The sequence below is a fragment of the Lagenorhynchus albirostris genome, chromosome 1 (assembly GCF_949774975.1).
Source record: "Lagenorhynchus albirostris chromosome 1, mLagAlb1.1, whole genome shotgun sequence".
Classification (NCBI taxonomy): domain Eukaryota; kingdom Metazoa; phylum Chordata; class Mammalia; order Artiodactyla; family Delphinidae; genus Lagenorhynchus; species Lagenorhynchus albirostris.
The window spans coordinates 15286499-15310738 of record NC_083095.1 but is presented as its reverse complement, the minus strand read 5'-3'; the positions used below and the strand labels follow the sequence as shown (position 1 = coordinate 15310738).

The window sequence follows — 24240 nt, the reverse complement described above, 5'->3', positions numbered from 1 at the left end:
GGAGCTCAAGGCAAATAGGATTACATGTGTTTCTATATGGAAGAAAATCAATCAATTCTGCTTATAATTGAATTTCAACTGGACACCATGAGGGGGTCAATTCGTGTGCGAAGAAAAGAGAAAATGAGTGGCTCTCTGGTTTCCCAATATAGAAAAACTGAAATTACGTGTGAGTCTTTTCCATCTCCAACCTAACATCAAGGCCTGCCACTTCCTCCTTTGAAACATCTCATGAATGCTTTCTTTCCTCTCTGTTCCTGAATGCCCCCCTCCCCCCCCCATTCTAATCCAAACCTTCATCCCTCATCATTTTACATCTGACTTACTGCAACAAGGGCGGTCTCCATGCCTCTGGTTTGTGCTCTCTCTTCTTTCCATGTGAATACCAGGCTTACGTCTCCTTGAGGTTTATCACTCCCAATGGACCCCTAAGGCTAAGCTGTTCTGCCTGACCTTTTAGGGCCTTTCTAAATCGGCCTCAGCCTCTTATGACCATCCTTATTCCTCTCTTCTCCCCTACTGCCCCCATCAAACCGTTTCTCCTGGCCCAGAGCACCTCCGCCCCCCCTTCCCTTTGTCTAAGCCTTCTGTTGCTCTCCAAGCCTCAATTCAAGGCTCTGCTTCCAGCACAACTTGCTAGCCACCCCATTCCACAGTGATCCCCACACTTGGCAAGAACGTTAAAAACTGTTTCATGTAGGCTTCTTTTATATCTCCTAGAATTCCTAGGACACTACTGGGCAGAGGGTAGGCACTAAATAAAAACTTGTTAATTGAATCGGGAAGAAAATAAAAGAATTTTAAAAATAGAAAATGATTGTAAAACCCAAGCGATGTTATACACTGAGCTGAACTTCCTCCCTCACGGTCCACAAGTGCCACTTGCTGACCAAGTCCTTAAGCTCTATTTTCCTGCAACCATGTTAATTTGACAGTAACAGCCCCATGACAAGCCACTTGAACAAAGGCTTCAAAGTGTTCGGCATGAAATTATTATTGGCTTCTGTTTGTATGGAAGGAAGTGAGATAATTTATATGGTTCAACCCCAAAAGATACAAAACGGTGCAAGGAAAAGTCTCCTTCTTACTTTCCTGCACTCCTCCTGGGGGTAACTGGTGTTACCATAATACTATGTACCCGTCTACAGAGAGTGTGTAGATGAATAAGCAATTACATATCTGTCTGTATTTTTACCTCCTCTTGCTACCCAGAAGTGATATACATTCTTCTTCCTGTGAAGGTAATTCTCTTTAAAACAAAGTAAAAATTTAAAAATTTCTACAGTGAAAAGATGTTCAATAAAGGGAAAGAAATTGTGGTTTTGGTGGTACACTGACTGATACTTCCTTAGGGGTTAAGAAATTAATCGGCTTTGATACTTGGTGAGTACCCACTATCTCTCACTATATAAATTACCATGATGATGCTGGCAATATATTTGTTCAATGGACAAGAAAATGAAGAAAAGTATGTCAGCTTCCATAGCAAAAGCAATTGCTGTGACTGGAATTCCCAACACTTAAGGGCTTTTGATCCAAGGGTAGACATGCCATGAGATATTCACTAATGAAAAAACTTGTCTATTCAAACCTCATCTCTTGGAAGCCAAATGCTGCAAAGAGAAAGATAAATAAGATGTATGGCCCTGTTCTCAAAGACTCACCATGTGAGGAACAGGTGAATATATAATTCTAGTAGGCAAATACACTTAATGGGTAGATATTCTAAGTGGAGTGATATTCAGTTTATCACTATGATCAGCTTCTGGCTGTGTCTGGAAGGACAAATAAAAAGTTCATTAGGCATTCAAAGAAAAAAAGAGAAAAGCATTCCAGGCTGAAGGACACCCCCAAACACCTCTCTTCTGCCCTCCTCTCCCCCCACACTTGCAAATGATGTGCAGCACCCAGTTGGAATGCTGCCCTGAGAGGAGGCTGGAGATGCTAGGGGGCCAGTGTTAGAAGACAACGGACTCCATGCAATTGGGGTTAGTACTCGACCTCTTTGACTTCAAAACCAATGCTCTTTTTAGTAATCTTCTCTCTTTGAAAAACAGCCCAGAGCCCTCAACTGGGATTCATTGAAATCTAGTCCTCATTGTCTCCTAGAGCAAAATATGTCATTCCTCCTGAACTGGAGAGAACTTCCACGCCGGAAAATAATTCTCATTGTCCTGCTTAGTCTTTTTCAAGTTGAATACCACTAGTCCCTTTAATGGTTTCTTTCAGGCATCATTATGATCATCTTCCTCTGGATGCAATGTGGTTTATGAAGATGCATCTTACAGGGAAGCACCTGTAACAATGTCAGACCACTGAACACCATCGGTTTAGTGGGGTCATCCCCTCTGTGATCCAGACACACTCCTGAGATCTAAATATGCAAGTTCTTAAGCAGCCTGCGAGTCTCCTTCTGCAGTTTTAAATGCATTGTCCTGAAAGTTGACTCTTTCTTGAATACATTTTTAAAAAAAAGTTTTACCTATTCTGAATACATTTTAATGAAAACATTCTCTATTTTTCATAAAATGTTCTTTCACTATTATCTAAATATTGACTAAGGATTTTGTATGCAGTAATGGCAAAACATGTGTTTGCATTCTTAGTTCTGAAATGGTGGGTAAAGAGATAGAAATAAGGTGCCTGTCTTTCGGATTGTGAATGTTGTTAATGCAGGAACTCAGTCTCACTCATCTTTGTGCTCTGGCTCGTAGCAGAGCATCTGACTCAGGGTAGGCATTTAATTTTTAATCAACAACCACAGTACTGCAATGAGCCAAGCACAGTTCAAAATACTTCCCAACTATGAACTTACCTCATCCTCATAATGACTCTATGAAGGAGAAACTGCTATCATACTTATGTCACAGATGAGGAAACTAAGGTAGAGGGGATAAGCAACTTGCCTAAGGTCTCAGAGAGGGTAGCAGAGCTGGGATTCAAACCCAGACAGTCTGGCTCCAGGGTCCCTGTTCTCAGTCACTCTGCTCTGCTGCCTCTCATCAATGTTGAATGAGTGCATGATCATTGGATTTATCCGTGCGGAATGCTTTTGTAATGTAGGTCATTAATTAATTTTATCCTTCAAATATTTAATAAGTGCTTACTATGTGTCTAGCGTCCCAAAAGAAATTCTGGAGAAATACAGACCTACAAGGAGTTTATAATTTTGTTAGAGAGAACAAACGCACATGTGCACACACACATACACGCAAATGAGATGAACATTACAGAAAGGATAGTGTCATACTAGTAGCTCCCACATAGACGTTATAGTAATTCCGAAGAAAAAAAGGATTCTATGAGATGAAGGACCGTGTGGCCGACAGACCCTAGGTGGCCTCAAGATTTCTGCCGCTGCTGTTTACACCCTTTGTAATCCCCTCCCCTTGAGTGCAGGCAGCACCTGTGATTTGCTTGCAGCTAATGAATATGCATGGTTAAAGGATTTTGCAATCTAATTTTGTAATTAAGACCCTAAATCAGTTGATTTGGGGGTCAGGCCCTGGGAGGCCCTGGCTTAATCAAATGAAAGCCTTTAAAAGAAGGACTGGGCTGGGATCCTCTCTTCCCGGGCTTGATGTAGTGAGCAGCCATGTTGGTGAAGCCCTCGGCAAGGAAGTGTGGGCAACATCTCTGACCTGAGGGTGGCCTCCAGACAACAGCCGGGAGAAAGCGGAGGGCCTCACTCATAAAGCTGCAAGGAGATTAATTCCGCTTACAACCTAAATGAGCTTGAAGGTGGCTTCTTCCTCGGTGAAGCCTCCAGACTAGAACACAGCCTTCCTGACACCTCAACTGCAGCTTTATGAGACCCTGAGCGGAGAATCCAGCTAAGCTGTGTTCAGATTCCAGACCCATGGAAACCACAAGATGGTAAATGTGTGCGGTAATTTGTTATGCAGCAATTAATAACTAATGATACCACTTCAGGAATTAGCAGATATGGGGAGAGGGGAGTCCTCTCTCTACGCTTACTTTGATTCTAAGGTTTTACCGCGGTTCTCCTCCCGGCCAGTAGAGGTCGCCAGAGTGCCGGCTCCCCGGGCCCGAGTGCGCGCAGGCGCAGGCTTAGGCGCAGGCGCGCTCGACTTGGCTCGAGCCGGTGGGGGCGGGTCACGCAGAGCGCGCGGCCGGGAGCGGCGGTGGTGGAGGCGGTGAGGCTGCGGGCTGGCAGCTGGACTCCGGCTCCCAGTAAGCGGAACCCTTCGCGGTGCTGAGCCCACCGCCGGCTCCGGAGCCATGGAGATCGGCACCGAGATCAGCCGCAAGATCCGGGTGAGGCCCGCGTCGGGCGGGGGCGGGAAGCCGGGCCTCGGCGGGCGGGCGGGCGCGCGGTTGTCAGGAGTAACGGGGCGTGTGGGGCCCGGCCTGGACGCCGCGGCCTGCTCGTCGCCGACGCTTTTGACTGGCCGCGGGGTCGGCGAGCAGCGCCTCCTCGGCCAGGCCGCCTCGGGCCTGGGCGCAGCCGCGGCCTCAGAGAGCGGGCTCGCGGCTGAAGAAGGAGCCGCCGGGAATCTGAGGGAGGCGTTGGGGTCCCGGCGAGAGCCGCGCGGGGAGCTGGAGGGGGCGCCGCGGGGGGCGCCGCGGAGGAGGGGTTCCGGGGTGGGACTGAGGGGCCCGAGGCGTCTCCCCACCCCCACTCGGGCGCCCGGGGGGTAGGAGGTGTGCGCGCTCGCGAAGTTGCCTCTGCGCTGCAGTCGGTCTGTTTTCCCAGGGCCGCCTTTCTCACGCGCACGATGGTTTTTTTCTTCCCTCAGAGTGCCATTAAGGGGAAATTGCAAGAACTAGGAGCTTACGTTGGTAAGTCTTCTGTTGTTAGCCTAATAGACTTTAGAATTTGCAGCGAATTTAATTTTAGGAATGCATTTTTCCTATCATGCCTTTGACTTTGGAGAGACGCCCTTTTACCTTCGAATCTGATACTCCTTGGTTACTTCTTTTCCGTACTATCTTTCCATTGAAAGCTTTATATGCAACATTGTTTTTTTTCCCAGATCCCCTTCTAATAGGGTGTTTTGAAATCGTTTAGCTTCCTCTGTTGAGGCTCTGTCATATTTTCCTTAATATTTGTCTGATTTCTGTTGTTTTTCCTATTTTCTTTCCTTTCCTCTTGAACTTCATTTTTCAGAATTATTATTTTGCATGTGAATGATGCTGTCTGGCATTTACCTCTCTCGTGGTTTAGTGAGTTTTATTTTCAGATCTCTTTATTTTTCCTGCCCCTTTTTTTCTTACCTCCCGATGGTAATGTTTCTTTTTTCTTTTTATTTTTTTATAAATTATAACTTGAGTGTTTACTCTGGGCCAGGCACTGTGCTTAATTATTGTCGTATATGCATTAGGTCACGATAATCCCCAGGAGAACACTGGAAGGTAAGTGGTAATATCCCCAGTTGTACAAGCAGGGGAACAGGCTTTGGGTGCTTGGCTTGAGCAAGGTTTTATGGATTGAGACCTGCGTCTGTTTGGCTCCAAAGCTGGTGCCTCCTGTAAAAATAATAGCTACCACTTATGATAGTGGTTCTCCAGGTGTGGGAGACCCCAAGGGTCTCTGAAGTCAAAACTATTTTCATATTAATACTGACAGGGTATTTGCCATTTTCACCGTGCTGACATTTGGACTGTGCAAAAGTGGTGAGTAAAACTGCTGGTACCTTAGCCCGAATCAGTATCTCACACCAAACTTTACAAGAAATTATCGTATTCTTCACCACCCTTCCGCTTGCAATTACAAAGAAAAAAAAAAAAAGAGGCCAGTTTCATTTATGAATGTAAGTGATGAAGTAAAATATTTTTTTAAACCCTGGCCCTGACTACATCTTTTTAATATGTGGTGTTAGGAAATAGGAAGTACTCATAGTACTTCTGCCATACTGAAGCATGATGGGTTGTCTTAAGGCAAAGAATTTGTGTGATTGAGAACTGACCTAGCCACCTTTTTCATGGAATTTTTTTTTCTTTTGTTTTTTTTGGAACTATTTTTTAAAGTTTAGTTGATTTACAATATTGTGTTAGTTTTAAGTGTACAGCAAAGTGATTCAGTTTTACATATATATGTACTTTTTTCAGATTGTTTTCCGTTATAAGCTATTAAAAATATTGAATACAGTTCCTTTTGCTATACAGTAAGTCCTTGTTGCATATCTGTTTTATTATGGTAATTTATCTGTTAATCACATACTCCTAATTTATCCATCCCCCTCCCCCCTTTTACCCTTTGGAACATCATTTTTAACTTCTAAGAAAGACTAACGGGCTAGTTACATAATTTGGATTTTTGGCAGACATTTTCCTGAAAGTGAGCAAAGGTAAAGAACTAGTAAAGTTTGTTGCCAATGACAAAGTTGAGCTTTCAAATGAAAATCAGAATTTTGGAAAATTTGTCTTCCTCCATAAATTTGACAGCGTGGTGATATTAGCAAATGGTTCTTCTATACTGTATAATGAAATGTATCCGTATGCCAGTGGTTTGTTTAGCTCAGTGAACCAGTAATTTTTCAAATGACCAATGCATGAATATTTTTAAACTGTACAGGGATAAGAAAGATCCATTAAAAGTGCAGGATGGATCAATGGATTTTCATGTAACAGAGTACAAAAAGGTCATTGATACAGTTTTTAGATTCAGTATTGTTGCTTACCTTGGAGAAACTACCACTCGTTGAGTTTTGGTGTAGTATCACAGGAGAATATCCACATTATCTGAAAAGGGTACTAAAATACCCCTTTTCCCGTTGCATACCTGTGTGAGACCAGATTTTCTTCACATTCTTTTTTTAGAACAACATAAAACAGGTTTATTGTTTATGGCATAGGTGTATTATTTTAAACAAATTAAGAAATCTAAAAATTCTGCGTTGCAGTTTCTAGTATGGTAAATATCAGTAGCTATATGCACGTGAATAAAAGCTGTTTGGGATCATCAGTAATTTTCAGTAGTGTAAAGGGGGGCCTGAGACCAGATGGTAGTTTGCCACATACTAACTATTTGTTGTCAGGATTGTTGTAAGACTAACAGATAAGAAAATTGAGGCTCACAGGTTAAAGATGAAGCTGAACCAGGATTGTTTATTCTTTTATTCATTCAACATTTAATGGATGCCAGCTTTGTGCCAAGAACTTGTTTTGGGTCAAAAAGAAATCCACAGAAAACCTACAGTGAGAACTTTAGTAATTCTAGCACATGAAAACATAAACACATATTACTTGGGTCTAAATTCAATCTGATGATTCCTATCATTTATCAGAAACCTCAAACCAAGAATTTTGAGCCTATTAATATTAAAAACCTGGTTACAAGCTTGACGAAGTCCAATGGGAAGTGTAATTGTAGTAAAGATATCATGTATTTTATAGTTTTCAAAATATTTTCATAGAGTTCTATTTGTACCTGAACACAATGCTGGAGTGGGGATGGCAGGTAATTTACTTTTTTACAAATAAAGAAATGGAGTCTTGGGAGGGCTAAATACAGCTGGTCAGCAGCAGATTTAAGACCCAAGAACTCAGGTCTTCTGGGTCGTTGATGTTTCTATTATGGTTGCTTCATAATAGAAACTTGGTGAGTGAACAGAAGGATAGGAGTCACTCCCGTATGCTCCTCTTGAACTCATCTGTCCCAGCTGTTAACATTAGCACAGCTTCTCAACTTGTTTGCCTCTACTTCTTGACTGGAAGTTTCTTGAGGGCAGAGACTTCATATTGGTTGTGTCTCAGTGGCCTAGCAGAGCACCAGATATTTTCATAAATGTTGATTAAGTGGGTAAACAGGGATCACCATTAGACTATTTGAAATATACATTATTTGTTTACAGTTAGCTACCTAATTATTTGAATGTATAGGCATCATTGTCCTTTTGAAAAGGGTGACTTTCTAATCCCTTTCTTTGTGCTGAAGTACTGGAAACCTTTTTATGGAAACAATTCTTTAGTAAATATTTGAATATCTTATTTTCAAGGCATTGAGTGGGATATAAAGATGAGCAGCTGTTTGTTAAGAGTTGATACGGCTTCATTTGTGTTTGTTTAAAATGGAGTACTTTAGTGAGATGGCAGTTATAATTCAGAGCAGTCTTAAATTCACATTTTAGGAAGTATGAACTTGCAGGAACCGTCAACATTTTACTGTTTTTCAGTACATAGATTTCAGATGAACTTGAGAATGCTATTAGAATTCTGTAGGAATGTATCATGAACACTTTATTTTATTTATTTTTTGGCCGTGCCACAAGGCTTGCGGGATCTTAGTTCCCAACCAGGGATTGAAGCACCGAGTCCTAACCACTGGACTGCCAAGGAAGTCCCAGAAACACGTTAGTTTTCATTAGATTCTTATTTCTCATTTTGTGTCTACTGAGAGAACGATGTTAGAATTTCTAACAGCCTTGTTGAAATATAATTGTTATAAACTCCACCTATTTACAGTTTGCTATGTCTTGATATGTATACACCATAATCAAGCTAATGAACATATCCATCACTTCCAAAAGTTTCCTTTTGGGTTTTCCTGGGGCTCTTTTGTATCCTTCCCTACCGTCTGTCCTTGTCCCCACCCTGTACCAGAGCAACTGCTGACCTCATTTACATAAAATTTTATAAAATGCAAACTAATATATAGTGTCAGAAAGCACAGCCTATTTGTTTTCATTACTGACATTATGAGGGAGAAAAACTGTCAAGACTGCCAAAGCACCCCAACTTTGTTTTCCTTTCCTGGGTTACCAATGGCAGCCCATGGTAGGGACACTTTGTGTAAATAAGCTGTGAGGCTTATTTGCTAAAGTTGCCAGAAAGCAGTGGAGCCTTTTGATACTTTACAAAGAAAATAACAAATAACTGGCTACTTGTTCTTTTATCTCCTCACATTGAATTGCATGCTTTTAGCAAGTATTCTGATTTCTCTGTTTCCATTTGTAGATAGGGCTTTAGTATATTTGTGCTTTTCTTGAACTGGATTTTTGATATTTCTTCTTGAAACAAATGTCTGATAGTAGTTCTGAAATGAACCTTTCTGCCTACATAGAAATGTTGTGAATATTTAAGGTATTAAAGAATCTAAAGGAATTTTTTTTGGTAGGGATCAAAGTTCCTGATAAATAGCTTTTGCTTTTGCTTTGGGGTTTTTTTGTTTGTTTTTGGTCCTAGACCTCACCCTCATAATTCACTGTTAGGAGGGTATAAGAATGAAACAGTGAGTTGAGTAGAAATCATTTAACTAATCTTAAGATTAAATTTTTTAAATGATGTATAATTTTGGGGTGGTTTTAGTTTATTTGATGTTGCTGCAAGTTTGTTACCCTAATTAAAATCTGCCTTTACCAAGGATAAAGGTGTTCCTTGAGAAATGAGTGTCATTTTGAAACAAACACGCACAAAACTGAACAAAACTCAGTATTATTCTTGAGAAATGTCCAGTATGCTTTCTGGAAGCTTTTCTGAAGTTAATGAGCATTATTAAAAAAGATTAAAGGAAATGAATGCACTCTCAAGTTTGATACCGTAATTCAGAATATCTAGTTATGTAAATATTTATTAGTTATTCCTAGTTCCTGTTCTTCTAGTAATTGAAATACTTATGGAATAAAGAGAAAGAAAGCTATACTTTTTGTCCAGCATAATTCCACTAGAGCTGACATTCTTAGAACTACATCTATATTTTCAAGCACATCAGCTTCAAGTAGAAGAAAATATTAAGGAAAGCATAAAAAGTTTTTATATACTTTTCCTTTTAAATAGATGAAGAACTTCCTGATTACATTATGGTGATGGTGGCCAACAAGAAAAGTCAGGACCAAATGACAGAGGACCTGTCCCTGTTTCTAGGGAACAACACAATTCGATTCACCGTATGGTATGTTTCTGAATATTTACCCCTCAGACCAAAGTTTGGCTCAAGTCAAGAGTAGGTGTTCTGTCTGAAAAGAGGTTCTTGAGAGGAGAGTCAGATTCAGTGTTGTGAGGCAGGTTGTGAGTGTTGAGAGCACAGCCTCTGGAGCCAGACTGCCAAGGTTGAATCCTGGATCTGCCTCTTTCCTTGGTTTCTCCATCTGCAAAATGGGTATCGTAAATCACCTTTATAGGGTGGTTGTGAAAATTAAATAGCTAATACATGTAATGTGCTCACAGCTGTGCCTGGCCCATAACAAGTCCTTAGTATATGTTGACTGTAGTTAATACGTTTCTTTTGTAAACTTCAGCATGTTATCATTCCTTTCCCTCCACCAAAACCAGTTATAGATGTTTTTTGGACTGGGTTGACTTCCTGAATTGCTTTCTTCAGTCAGCTAACTTAGGAGGCAAGGTTTTTTGACAAAATTTCAAATCAATTTTTTAGTTTGGAGCTTTTTTTTTTTTTTTTTTGTGGTACGCGGGCCTCTCACTGTTGTGGCCTCTCCCGTTGCGGAACACAGTCTCCGGACGCGCAGGCTCAGCGGCCATGGCTCACGGGCCCAGCCACTCCGCGGCACGTGGGATCTTCCCGGACCGGGGCACGAACCCGTGTTCCCTGCATCAGCAGGCGGACTCTCAACCACTGCGCCACCAGGGAAGCCCAGTTTGGAGCTTTTTGAAGTCTGGAATTTTGAAATAGGCAACTTTGTGTTCAAATATAAATCAGTATTTTAATTTCCAGTGTCCTTTTTCAAACCACATATTCCTTTGGTTGAGAATACTGACTAAAAGCATGAGATTTAATTTATGAAGGCAGGCCAGGTTCTGGTACCAGGTTTGAGGTAGAGTGAGAGCTGGGGGAGGGTAACGATGTGGCTGAGAACAGAGCAGGAAGGATCATATAAAGGTCCTCACTGGGAACCACCAGTTGCAGCACAAGTTGATAGATGGAGCAAAAGTTGCATGAGCAGTGGCCTGCTTAATTTGAATGGCAAGAGACTGGGAGACCAGATAGGCAATAAGGAGGGATATGAAACTGGTTAACTTGCCTTTAAACCAAAGTTTGTCTTAAAGGCATTTTGGCCCCAATGGGAAACTGTATCCTTTATAACTCCGGTGAAGCTTTCTTGAAATTCCACACAGAATTCTCTGGGTTTATATTACACATTTTTGAAGAACATTGAGTGCAATGGTTGTTCCTTAAATGTTTTGGTACATACACTCCTACAGTGTGGGTGACCTAACCCACTTATTATGGTTTGTCCCCAGAGTTTACCAAAAGAAGAGAGATCATGGTGCTTTTGACTGGGGAAATTACCATTATCAAGAGTACTGCTTTTTTTTTTTTTTTTTTAAAATGCTTCAGCGGTCCAGGTACCTGTTTTGTTTCATGTACGTTTTTTATGACTAGACTTTTGGTTCAACATTTGGATCACTTTGAGTCCCAGTAACGTAATATGGGACATTGACCTAGTAGATCCTTTCTCAGATAACTTGAGGGAGTGCTTTAGACAAATTTCTTACATAAGCAGACTGCCAACTGAATTTGAATTTAAAATCACATTAATTCAACTCTTTCATCTTGCCATAAATTTTATTCTTCACCATGTACTGATAAAAGTGATGGTGTCTCTGTTTTGACACTTTGCTTTCTTAAGTGTTCATTTACACCCGCCACAAACAGACTATTCTGATTCTTTGGAGCCCTGCAATAACTGTATCCTAGGGGATAGTGGCATGTGACTGGGTTCTGGGTGAAACATTATTATAATGAGATATTTCTGGTGTTTTTAGGATGCCTGGCCTCCTGGAAGGATTGTAAGACAGTTTTGCCTTGTACATAACTACTAAAATAGGTTATATTATAATTAAGGTTGTGGCTTGTTTACAGCATTAGTTTTGAAAACAGTAGTTACAATGAAGTGATATAGTATATTTTGAGATTATTTTTAAAGTTTTTTCACCTCTCAGGATAAAGTTCTTCCAGAAACCATCTAAGTAGATAAAAAATAAATTTAAACTGTGCTTAAAACAATTTTAATAATGTTACTTTACGTTTATGGTATTTTATCTCCTTTTATCTACCTTGAATCTTTAGTTCTTTTGAAACAGAATGATATTCTTTGTGGATCAGCGCTGTGTGGTCAGATGATAATCATTGCCCTTATTTTTGCAGAGGCTAGGTGTTGAAAATAGTGATGAAAAAATAAGATTTTTGATTATTCTACAATATTCATGTACAGCCTTTTTTAAAAAAATGTAAAACTTAATTTTAATACTATTTATCCATTAAATTCCATTCAGTACCATCTGTCAGTGTTTATCTGAAGACTAGATCTAAAATGTCATCAAATTTAGAGTGACAGTTGAAATCCAATGTTTCTTGATTAACAGAAGCTTTAACTTTTTTGGTTTTTTTCTTTTAGGCTTCATGGTGTATTAGATAAACTTCGTTCTGTAACAACTGGTAAGGTTCATAAAGATGATGTGTGAGTGTTTTTGGAATTTGCTATAGCATATGATCGTTTTTCTGAAGTCACTTATACTGCTTTGGGGAAAAAAACCATAAATTTGAAAATGGTAGTTCATTTGAAGTTTTTGAGGAAGCCCACATTTTTATGAATTTAAAAGCAATAAACTTAATATAATTCGAAGGTGATTTGAACAAGGGAAGGGAAAGTATGCAATTTATTCTAAGGAAATAATTATGGATGTGTGCAATGATATAGCTTCAAGGATATTTCAGTGTTTTATAATTGAAAATTAAAAGTCCAGTAATAATAAATTAGATATATTATTATATCACTATGTATGGAATAATATTCACCCATTAAAAATGTTGTGGAAGAACACATTTATTGCTTTAAAATTGGTGGTGAAGAAGGGGAAGGTTCAAAGTAATAAAAATAGCTTCAAGGGACTGTGTGTTTTTCTTTCTAGACCCCTCTAGTCTAAAGTCTTCCGATACCAACATCTTTGATAGTAATGTACCTTCAAACAAGAGCAGTTTCAGTCGAGGAGATGAGAGAAGGCATGAAGCTGCAGTGCCACCTCTTGCAGTTTCCAGCACTAGACCTGAAAAAAGAGAATCGAGGGTTTCTACAAGTTCACAGGAGCAGAAGGCTACTAATGTCAGGTAAGAGTCTTGTGTAGACCTGTGGGCAGGTGTGTGTGTGTATGTGACATTTACATTAGTTAATATGTCTTTAAATTGCTGTTTTCAGAAATTTTTGGAAATGAGGTGGTCATGAGCAGTTTTTTTGAATAAAATAATGAAGGATAAGTCCAAAGTATGATTACCTTTTATATAAAATGTAGTAAGTCAAAGTTTAAAAAAAAGAATGCAATTTCAAAGTAGTTTTTAATGGACTACATAAAGGGATTATCCATACTTTTTCATTAAGATGTATCTAAATATCCTTTGAAGAGTTGAAGATAATGCTCTAAATTGGTAACACACCCTTTTTGGTTTTGTTTTCCTTTTTAACAGACAGACTTATGATGATGGAGCTGCAACCCGACTAATGTCAACAGTGAAACCTTTGAGGGAGCCAGCACCCTCTGAAGATGTGATTGATATTAAGCCAGAACCAGATGATCTCATTGATGAAGATCTCAATTTTGTTCAGGAGAATCCCTTATCTCAGAAAAAACCTACAGTGACACTTACGTATGGTTCTTCTCGCCCTTCTATTGAAATTTATCGACCACCTGCAAGTCGAAATGCAGACAGTGGTGCTCATTTAAACAGGTTGCAGTTTCAGCAGCAGCAAAACAGTATTCATGCTGCCAAGCAACTCGATATTCAGACTAGCCGGATATATGAAACAGGACGTTTGTGTGAACCAGAAGTGCTTAACAGCTTAGAAGAGACTTATAGTCCCTTCTTCAGAAACAGCTCAGAAAAGATGAGCATTGAGGTTTGTATATACTTTTAAATTCTGACTCATTAGGCTGAAAATTGTCAGTTCTTAATGCTAAATTGTACATGGAATAACTAAACACATACTGCAAGTTTGTTTTAAACTGATTTCTGTGCTGCTCAACATAATACATCAGTCAGATTTTCCTCTCCACAACTGGCTACAGATACTTTACATCTTGTTTACTTTCCTGGATGCTAACAGTTGAGATAGCTTTAACCTTACCTTATCATTTTGCGAGGATTTTAGGTCAGTATTAGATCCTTCACAGCAACTGCCAGTAAACAATTGAGTAACTCCATTTTATTGGTTTCCTCAACAGTGCTATATGCTGCTGTTTATAAATGAATTAAAGCACTGGTTTTTGTTTTAGCTAAAGGTTGGCTATTGGAGATATTACTTGTATTTTTATAAGAAACCAGGGAAATAGCCCATGAATTCTTAATGTGCTTGGCGTTTTCTTGAAAAGAAGCAAGTATTCTGTAGTAGAATTTTATTTTCTGAGACTAGGTAAGTGGAAATTTATCTGATTGCAGGAAGAAAACTTTCGGAAGAGAAAGTTGCCTGTGGTAAGTTCAGTTGTTAAAGTAAAAAAATTCAATCATGATGGAGAAGAGGAGGAGGAAGATGATGATTGTGGGTCCCGTACAGGAAGCATCTCCAGCAGTGTGTCAGTGCCAGCGAAACCTGAACGGAGGTACCCGAACATGTCTACATTAATTTTTCATCGCCTGGTGGAGTCTTCTGGGTTCCTTGAAGAGGGTATCATGAAAATATAAATTTAATACCATGTAAGACTTTTCCATTGGTTTTTGAGCAACACTTCTATTAATGAAAGAGAAGTTGCCTAAATTTGGAGAAGATTGCAAAGAATATTAAAAACTGTAATATGGGTGGGAGGAAGGTTGATCCAAATTCATTATTTTAAAAAGTTATAAGGTTATAAGGTTCTTATCCAGTTGGCATTTCCTAAAAACTACAGCTAGTCTGTTCCAAACCTAAGAGAAGGCTGTAGTAAAGGTATAATGGATGGCTAGCATGTAAAGAACTCAAATCTAAAATTTAATCAGTATACCTTTCTTAACTTTTTTAGACCTTCACTTCCACCTTCCAAACAAGCTAACAAGAATCTAATTTTGAAGGCTATATCTGAAGCTCAAGAATCCGTAACAAAAACAACTAACTACTCTGCAGGTAATTTAAATGTATTATGTTGACATTAAGTAAGAGATTTCTGTAAGTCTTGAGTAAGCTATAGATGATTGCTCCTCAAGTTGTGATAAAATACAGATGCCTGCCAGATGTCAGGACCAAGGTGAGGTTCAGAGAATGATTAAAAGGAGATTTGACCAGTTTGAGAAGCTTTCCCGACTGTCAGTGGAACTTAGTTCTCTGAGCAACTCTAATGCCTTTTACTCCCTCTTTCTAATGTATGTGAAATATATAACGGAAATCTTAAAGGGAGTTTTGATAAATATGAGACTTTTCATATTTATAGCATTAGAGTCAACATTAGATATGAACTTATGTTATTTAAAAGGGAGCAAAATTTGCAAATATTAAGAGCCTGAAATTAGAAAAATTTGTCTAGTATATGAACAGGTTGGTTTCTTTCCTCTCAGTAGAACCCATTACTCTGTGCCCCATGTGCTATAGCCAATATGTAAAATTTTCTGTTAATAAGCTGTGATGATTACCCACTCTAAATTTTATTTTTGCTATGGATTTGATGACTGTTCTTTTCGCATTGTTCTGCTTTTCTATTCTCCTTTGCATCTTTTTATATGACCGCTTTCTAAAGTGAAATAAACTGTAAGCTAGCAACTTTTGAGCCTGATCGTCACCTGTCCCCTTGCTTCTCCTCATCCCTAATTTAACCCTGAACATAAACAGCTTTTGGCTTATAGGGTAAGGATTATCAGGCAAAGGCCAACACTTGACATAACAGTTCATCTGTTTACATTTTCTTTTTTGGTCTGTCAGCAATATTGAGTGTTTACAATGATGAGAAATTCAGACTTATCACTGTGACCTTAATTTCCTGCTTTTGTCATTGGAGAGTTTTCCAAGTTTTTTGAGAGATAGCATTGAAATTCTTTCTTCACCTAGGTTATCTAGATTACAGTTTGAAATTGTTATAGAACCATGAGGCAGAACCCAGACTACATTTGGTTAAAAATGAATACATGTGTGCTGCAGTGTATTTATGGCATGTAGTTTAAAATGTATAAATGTTGTTTACATAAGTATGGGTAACTGAGTCATAGAATATTATAAGGAAAAATGAGGTGTCTATGAATTGTTTCTAACTCCTCATATTCTAAACCCAAGGAGGCATTTATATTTAATGTGATATTCACTGTTGAGTTTTGAAATATTACTTCATTTGGATTTCCATCTTTTTTGCTTTTTATATAAAAGTCTCACAGAAACAGACACTTCCAGTTGCCCCCAGAACTCGAACTTCTCAAGAAGAATTGCTAGCAGAAATGGTCCAGGGGCAAAGCAGGGCTCCCAGAATGAGTTCCCCCATTAAAGAAGAGGAAACAAAAGGAGATAATATAGACAAAAGTCAAGGTAATAATTTAAATGATATTTCATTGCCTATTACACTTTTTTCATGAGGCATTAAGTATTTTCCAGTGGGTATTTATGAAATGTTGGTTATACTATGAGAAAAGGGCTTATTAATAGGCCCCCAAATAGAATAAGGGACCATGAGGAAAGTCTGTACCTACACTTTTTAGAATTTAAATCTTATCATTAGGGAAATTTTTAGTGTTCTCAGAAGTGGAGAGAATAGTGCAATGAATTCCCATGAACCCAGTCACCTAGCATTAATAATTGCCAGTCTTTAGAAAGCTTCTACTTAAAGATACATAGATACCTACATTCTTCCTTTTCTTCTTTTTGTTAATCCTACTCCTCTTCTCTTGAACTTGAAATCTTTAAATCTCCCCTCTCTGAGCATCCTGTCTCTGACCTGCCAGAACTGCCTTATTGTCCCAGTGATACTACTTTATCCCCTTGTGCCTGACATACTTCCAGCTGATCTTTCTGCTTCCTTTCTCTCAACCTCCCACCCCCAACTCTTGCACAGACTCTCCTGTCTGAAGTGTGACTCTGATCATGTGACTCTTCTGTGAGAGCATTTATAGCTTCTCTTCCTACTGTGCATTATCTAGGACTGATGTCATCAGCTTGGCCTTTAGGCAGCTTCTGGTCCCTGGGCCTGCCCAGCCCTTCTCCACTGCTCTCCAACCTGTTTCTTCTGTTCCCATCAGGAAAGAGTCTAGTTCTTTTCCTCTTCTACTGAGATCTGATTAAAAAACCCCACCAAAACTGTATGCTCGTCATGACTTAATACTTTTACAGTGCTGGAATACATTTTTTCATTCCTCCTCAGCTGTGTCCTTTAAATTGTTCCAGGTTCATCTCAAATTTACTTGTTTTGTGAAGCCTTAAGGATTCCATCTTATATTTGTCTGTTCTCTCTTTTTTTAAAGAAGTCTTTGACTATGGTGTGCAATTTGCTGTGTCAGCATTATGTGCAGTTCCAATAAATCATGGACCTGAAAATGGGAAAACCCTTAAAGTAGCCAGTAGGTACTAACTGGGCCAATTTGTGAAGAGTAGTTGGAAACTGGGATTTGAGCTTTAGTAAGGATTTCCAGTGAATTGAAGTCTGTCAAACGGTTTTGAATCTGTGATTTCATGATGGCATTTTTAAGTAAACAGTCGGTCCTTTTGGAGGATAATAGATACTAATTCATTGTCTTGGAAACCAGAGAAATAAAATAATTGAGCATTTATGCTGTCTTTCCTTTAAGGGTGGTACCACTGGGTATCAAAGTAGTATAGGAGTTAGTACTTGTTTTTGTAAGTGAAGTTTTATTGGAAGTAAACTATGCCCATTTGTTTATGTATTGTCTGTGGCTGCTTTTATACTACAACCACAGAGTTGAATAGTTGCAACAGACCATAAAGCCCACAGAATTTAAAATAGAAAATGTTTGCTACCCCTTGTGATATAGTAGATGAAGGAAGCATCTTTTAAAATTATTCTAGCTAAGAAGTGAAAACAAAATGATAGAATTCTAGTGGTTTTTCCCAACTAACAGTGAATTAATGAATCTAGGCACTGATAATGGCTACTAAAATGGTTTTTAAAGTGAAAATCAGCCATTTTGTGCCTCCCAATGAAAGAATAAAACACTACCTTAGTCTTGCCAGAGGATTTGAACCTGAGTGATCAAGCCTCTGATGCAGCAGTCAGCTTGCAGGAAGTACAGAGGCCAGAGGAATATGTTAATTGCTGCACCATGAGCGTGCAACAGGCAAAGTACCCTCTCTGGGGCACTGTATAGGTCAAACAGCCTGAGAATTCTAGATTAAAAGACTTAAAAGACAAAAGGGGTAAGATTATAGTGTCTAGGTTCATACACTTGTGTGATAAAATCACAAACTGTAGATATTACTATAAAAGGCGTATGGTGGTTACTTTTGAATAGGACTGATTATATTGGAGTACATGAAGTGGGGCTTGTGGGGTAGCTTACATAGTCTGTTTTCTTGATCTGAATGGTGGTTATAAGGGTGTTTTGCCTTATAAGAACTCATTAAACTCTTACTTTTGTGTGGCTTTCTATATCATCGTTTTGTTTTAAAGTAAAAGTTTAAAAAACTGAAAAGGTATCAAGTATCTCTACCGATGAGGACTGTTACTACTCTTACCGGTACCATTTGTTTGCAAGCGTGAAGTGACACACTGCGAAGTCATTAATTAGTGTGCTTACTCACTGTTTTGTAGCTTTGTCTGTGATAGGGTTTTTTTTTTTTTTTAATTATGTATTTATCTTGGCTGAGTTGGGTCTTTGTTGCTGCGTGCGGGCTTTCTCTAGTTGCGGCGAGCGGGGGCTACTCTTCATTGCGGTGTGCGGGCTTCTCACTGTGGTGGCTTCTCTTGGTGCAGAGCACAGGCTCTAGGCGCGCGGGCTTCAGTAGTTGTGGCATGCAGGCTCAGTAGTTGTGGCTTGCGGGCTCTAGAGCACAGGCTTAGCAGTTGTGGCACACAGGCTTGGTTGCTCCGCGGCATGTGGGATCTTCCCTGACCAGTGCTCGAGCCTGTGTCCCCTGCATTGGCAGGAGGATTCTTAACCACTGCGCCACCAGGGAAGCCCTGTGACAGGTTTTTAAAAATCTATGCACATGTATTGGCATGAGTTGTTGATAGTGTTCTCTCATCTCTCTGACCTCTGTAGTTTTACTGGGCTAGCCACCTCAAAATATTTTGCTTTTTCTCTTTTTGTCTTGGGTTAATCTGTCACTAGAAGTGTATTTTGTCAGTCTTTTCAAAGGTTTATCATGACAACAATTCTGGCTTTATTGATTCTCTTTTGGTGTGTTGTCTATTTCATTGATTTCTGCTCTTATTTTTAATATACCCATCTATATTTTTCTTACTAATTTATCTTAGCCTGTCCTTTTTATTTTGCAAATGTAAACATTTAAGCTATGAAATTCTCTTGACGTGCCATTTTTGCTGCATGTCACAATTTTTTTTTTTTTTTTGTGGTATGCGGGCCTCTCACTGTTGGCCTCTCCCATTGTGGAGCACAGGCTCCGGACGCACAGGCTCAGCAGCCATGGCCCACGGGCCTAGCCGCTCCGCGGCATGTGGGATCTTCCCAGACTGGGGCACGAACCCGTGTCCCCCTGCATCGGCAGGCAGATTCTCAACCACTGCGCCACCAGGGAAGCCCTTACAAATTTTGATATATACATTTTTCATTATCATTTGAATTATCTTTAATTCCCATTATGATCTTCTTCGACCTGTAAGTTATTTAAAAGTGTTTTTAATTCATAGTATATGGAAGTTTTGGGTTTTGTCTGTTAACCTTTTTAATTATATACTATGGACTTAGTTGTACTGTGGTCCGATAATGTGATCTGTGTAATACATACTCTTATGAAAATAGTTAAGATTTAAGGCAGTCAGTTTTGTACGTCTTTCATGTGCATTTTGGAAGAAAGTGGACTCTAATTGTTGAATTGAGAATTTTGCATTTAGTAGACAAAGCTATCCAGTTAATATTGTTCAGATCTTGACCTTGCTGAGTTTTCGGTCTACTTATCGGTGATTGAGAGGGTTTTGAAATTGCCTGTCAGGATGACAAATTTGTCTTCATTTCTCTGTACTTCTGGTAGATTTTGTTTCAGTTACTTTGTGGCTATTAAACTAGGTGCACATATACTTAAAATTATCCTGATGAATTGAATCAGGAAGGTACATCTTCCTGATGAATTGAACCTTTTATCTGTATCTATAATCCTTTATGTACTAAATGATGCTTTTATCTTCAACTCAGTTTTGTCTGATATTAACATAGCTATTTAGTTAGTATTTGCTTCATATATACGTGCTTCATGCATTTTTTAGTCTTCTCTGACCTTGTTAGGCATACGTATCTCTTAACTATCATAAAGCTAGATTACTGTTTTAAAATTCAGTCTGAGCTTGCTTTTATATGAGTTTAAACCATTCACATATATGAGAATTATTGATGGAGTTGGACTAGTTTCTGTCACCTTTTTTTGGTTTGTATTTGCCTGCTTTCATTTTTTGATCTTTTTTGTCTTTTTTAAAGATTCATTAATCACTATTGTAATTGTTGTTGGTTGCCCAGCTCTCCTTTATTTTGTACTGTTTTAAACTCTGTTTCTGTTCTTTTATTGGTTACCACTGAAATTTTACCATACAGATTTAATATTCCAGAAGTTAATATTCTGACCCCATCCCCAAACAGTAAATAGATTTTAGAATACCTTAGCTCCAGTTTTACCCCCTCAGACTTTACATTATGTTTCCAGTGTTTCCATTTTGGCCCTTTTTTTAATGGATAAATTGGGCACCATTACTGTTTTACCCAGGCAGTGTTTGTTCATATTTACCTACATATTTATTGTTTTTTTTTTTCTCATATCACTTGAATGTTATTTGGGGATTGTCATTTTCCAGTATTTTAAAGTATTTTGAAGTGTATTCTTTGGAAGTTTCTTTGGAACAGGTCTGTTGGTGGTAAATTTCCCCAAGAGTCTGTTCACCTACAAGAGTGTTCATTTCTCCTTGTTCTTGTGGAGTAGCTAGCTTTACTGCATACACAAATCTAGGTTAACAAGAGTTATTTGCTCTCATCACCTTGTTTATATTATGCCATTGTCTTTTGGCTTCCATGGTTGTTGAGTGGACTTCTGTTATTCTAATTGTCTGTTGTTACTTTGTAGGTGATCTGTCCTTTTTCTGGCTGCTTTCATGATCTTCTGTCTGTCTTTGATGTTCTGCAGTTTCACTACAATGTGTCTAGGCATGGATTTCCTTTTATTTTTCCTATTTGGTATATGTTAAATAAAATTTTATATTTAAAGTAAAATACGGTACATTATGAAATATATGCTCACCATAGAAAATTTGGAAAAACAAAACAAATCATTGCAATACCTGCTGATAGATTAGAAAATAATCAAATAGTATAGAACAATTTAGAATAACAAGTAACATTCTTTGCTTCATTATTTTCCACACTGGTTCTCCTGGAGGCCACCACTTTTAAATGCTTCTGTTTATGACTTTCTTTCATTTTCTCCATGTCTGTAATAATATGCTTATACCGCTGTTTCTTAATTCACCAACTATAGATGTTATGTTTTGATTTCTTGCTACAGTATATCAGTATCTAACTCTCACTTTTCCTTGCCTCCAAGCCCATGTAGTAAATTCACTATTTTTAGTTCATCTACGGATTACTTTTATAATTTTAAGTAATACACCTATTTCTTGTCTGATTAACTGTATCAGTATATTTTGACTCCTGAAAGATAAGGATATTTATGTCCTTTAATTCTTATACATCTTTTCTCATCCCCCCACTTTCTAAATTCTGTCACCCGTACTTTTATATTGCTGAAGATCTAATTTACATTTTGTTCTGTTTTTCTAGTTACAGTTGCCATGCTTTGTAGATTGACTGTAAAAGTAGAGAACCAGTAAGCAGTGTTTAAATCATTAAGACTCAAAATGCTTCTCAGGGCCAAGTTTACATCATCTTCTAGAGTTCTTCATTTAGGGGTTCCCTAGAGTTGTTTACATTTTTCCCCTTATGTACAGTGTTTTGTTTTTCTTTGATTCTTCTTTTTTTCCCCCTTCTTGCATTGCCTACCTGTATTATAGTCTGAAGGTCTATCATTTTATACTATTAAATCTTTGGGTTTCCCTTTTTTCTTAGGTACCTTCCTCCTAGAGCCTCTGTCCTCTTCTGATCATCCCACTGGTTGCTCTCTAGGTCTGGTTCAAGGCTGTCATCCCAGGATTTACTCCTCCCCCGAGTTTGCTCTGCATTTCCTGGATCCCACTTTATCTTCTCAGTATAGTCTTCTGTTTTGTCACCACATCATGAAGAAACTTATATGGGAGGTAAATTTTTTGAGCCCTTAGAAATCGGAAGTATTTGATACTTCGACTAGGTACAGAATTCTGATCCTCAAAAAACTTTGAAGGCGTGACTTCATTATCTTGAGGCTTCTAATGTTTATGCTGAGAAGTTGGTAGCCCATCTGATTCTTATTCCATTATTAATACTAGGGCTTTTCCTCTGGGGATATTTAGGATTTTCTCTGTGGTGGTTTGTTTTTTTGTCTTTGTTTTTTTTTTTTTAATGGAAGTATAGTTGATATACAGTGTTTCAGGTATACAGCAAAGTGATTGATTTACACACACACGCACACACACACACACACACACACACACACACTCTCTCTCTTCAGATTCTTTTCCATTATAGGTTATTAGTCTTATGTGTTCTTGATGTCTGAAATCTGCTGTGATAAGTCTAGGTACTAGTTAGTTACTTACGGGCTGGATACCCTGGGCACCCTTTTAATTTGAAAACCCATGCTTTCAGTCTGGGAAATTCTCTTATATTATTTCTATTAAAAAATTGTTCTTTTCATTGTTCTCTTCTTCTGGAAATTCTGTTAGTTGGATGATAAATTTCCTGCCTTGATTTTTCTCCCTTTTCTCTCCTCAATTTTAACTTGATCTTGTTCTACTCTGGAATATTTTCTTGACTTTATCTTCAGTCCCCCTATTTTTTCTTTTTTAAGACAGGCATATTTTTAAATTTCCACAAGCTCTCTCTTGTTCTGTTTTTCATAGTATCTTGTGAATACAGGATCATTTCAAATTTGTCTGAAGAACATAATAAGAGGTTTTTTTGGATTTTTTTTTAGAGAATTCTCTTTTGTCCCCTAATGGATAGTTTTCTATCAGTGTTTGTTTGGTGTTTTTGCACTTTCATTTGCAGGCTCTTTTTAAGAAGTCTGGACACGTGGTTACTAGTATAAGAAAAGGCAGTACGAAGACGTACCTAGTGTTGTGGCATGGGCTGTAAGCTTTACTGTGGGCAGGTTTTGTTTTAAATAAAGCAGATAAGGAGCTGCTTTATTGGTCTTGAAATTGCAGAGGAATTTCCCTGGGGGGCCCTTAAACACTCCCACTAGCTGCCTAGATTCTCCCCATATCATTTGCTGAGTTTATTTAGAAAAGAATATTTTTTTAAAAATTAAAAAATTTTATCTTTTAAATGTTTGTGCCTATACACAATGTTTTCTTCCAGATGTCCACATAGCTTGCTCATCTCTGTGAGGCCTTCCCTAGGCCCCCGAGCCACACACTTCCTACCACAATTTTCCTTTTTCTTTTTTTTTGGCCGCGGTATGTGGCGTGTGAGATTTTAGTTCCCAGACCGGGGATAGAACGTGTGCCCCCTGCTGTGGAAGCATGGAGTCTTAACCACTGGAGTGCCAGGGAAGTCCCCCAGCCCCCTTTTCTAAAACTTAATTTTTCTCCATAGCACTTATTGCCATCTAATACATATTTTATATTTTCATAGTTTGGATACTTTTATCTAGACTTGGAGCTTTAAATATCATCAACATAAAATGTGTTTTATTTGTTTCTTTTTGAGGCTCATCTCCTTCCCCTCAACCACCACAATATAAGTTCTTTGACTGGGGGGGGGTGGTGGTGGTGGTGGTGGTGTGTGTGTGTGTGTGTTTCATTGCTGTTATCGAGCACCCAGAACAGTGCCTGGCATGTGGTAGGAGCTTAGTAAATATTTGTTGCCTTAATGAATGTGTCACTCCTGCTTGCATCTTACTTGTGGTTCTCCCAGTGTCTCATTTATGGCTTTTTTGCTTGGTCAGTATTTGTGCATGTATTTTCTATTTTCCAGAGGTGGTTGAAATCTCATCTGCTATGATCCCTTCCTAACCCCCATCTCTAAATCAGGGATCTCCAGATTTCTGACCATACAGTTTCTTGTATTCTAAAATTATTTTTCAGTGTGTACGCTAAATGTATGTATTT

At 38.6% G+C, this 24240-nt stretch overlaps 1 protein-coding gene across 16 annotated transcripts in view; it reads left to right on the top strand.

Annotated features, from left to right (window-relative positions):
• The first annotated feature begins 4134 nt into the window (after positions 1 to 4134).
• Positions 4135 to 24240, top strand: part of ZC3H14 (zinc finger CCCH-type containing 14) — a 38246-nt gene continuing 18140 nt past the window's right edge. For 8 of the 16 annotated variants that reach the window (XM_060124022.1, XM_060123958.1, XM_060123245.1 and 5 more), the window contains exons 1-9: positions 4135 to 4278; positions 4761 to 4803; positions 9739 to 9853; positions 12318 to 12358; positions 12832 to 13027; positions 13382 to 13811; positions 14351 to 14511; positions 14908 to 15008; positions 16236 to 16391. In XM_060124022.1, coding sequence (XP_059980005.1) covers positions 4243 to 4278; positions 4761 to 4803; positions 9739 to 9853; positions 12318 to 12358; positions 12832 to 13027; positions 13382 to 13811; positions 14351 to 14511; positions 14908 to 15008; positions 16236 to 16391 — 1279 coding nt within the window. In that variant the 5' untranslated portion in view covers positions 4135 to 4242. Of the gene's footprint in view, positions 4279 to 4760; positions 4804 to 9738; positions 9854 to 11160; positions 11266 to 12317; positions 12381 to 12831; positions 13028 to 13381; positions 13812 to 14350; positions 14512 to 14907; positions 15009 to 16235; positions 16392 to 24240 lie in introns of those variants that run through there. The other 8 variants (XM_060124100.1, XM_060123387.1, XM_060123817.1 and 5 more) reach the window with 7 other exon arrangements.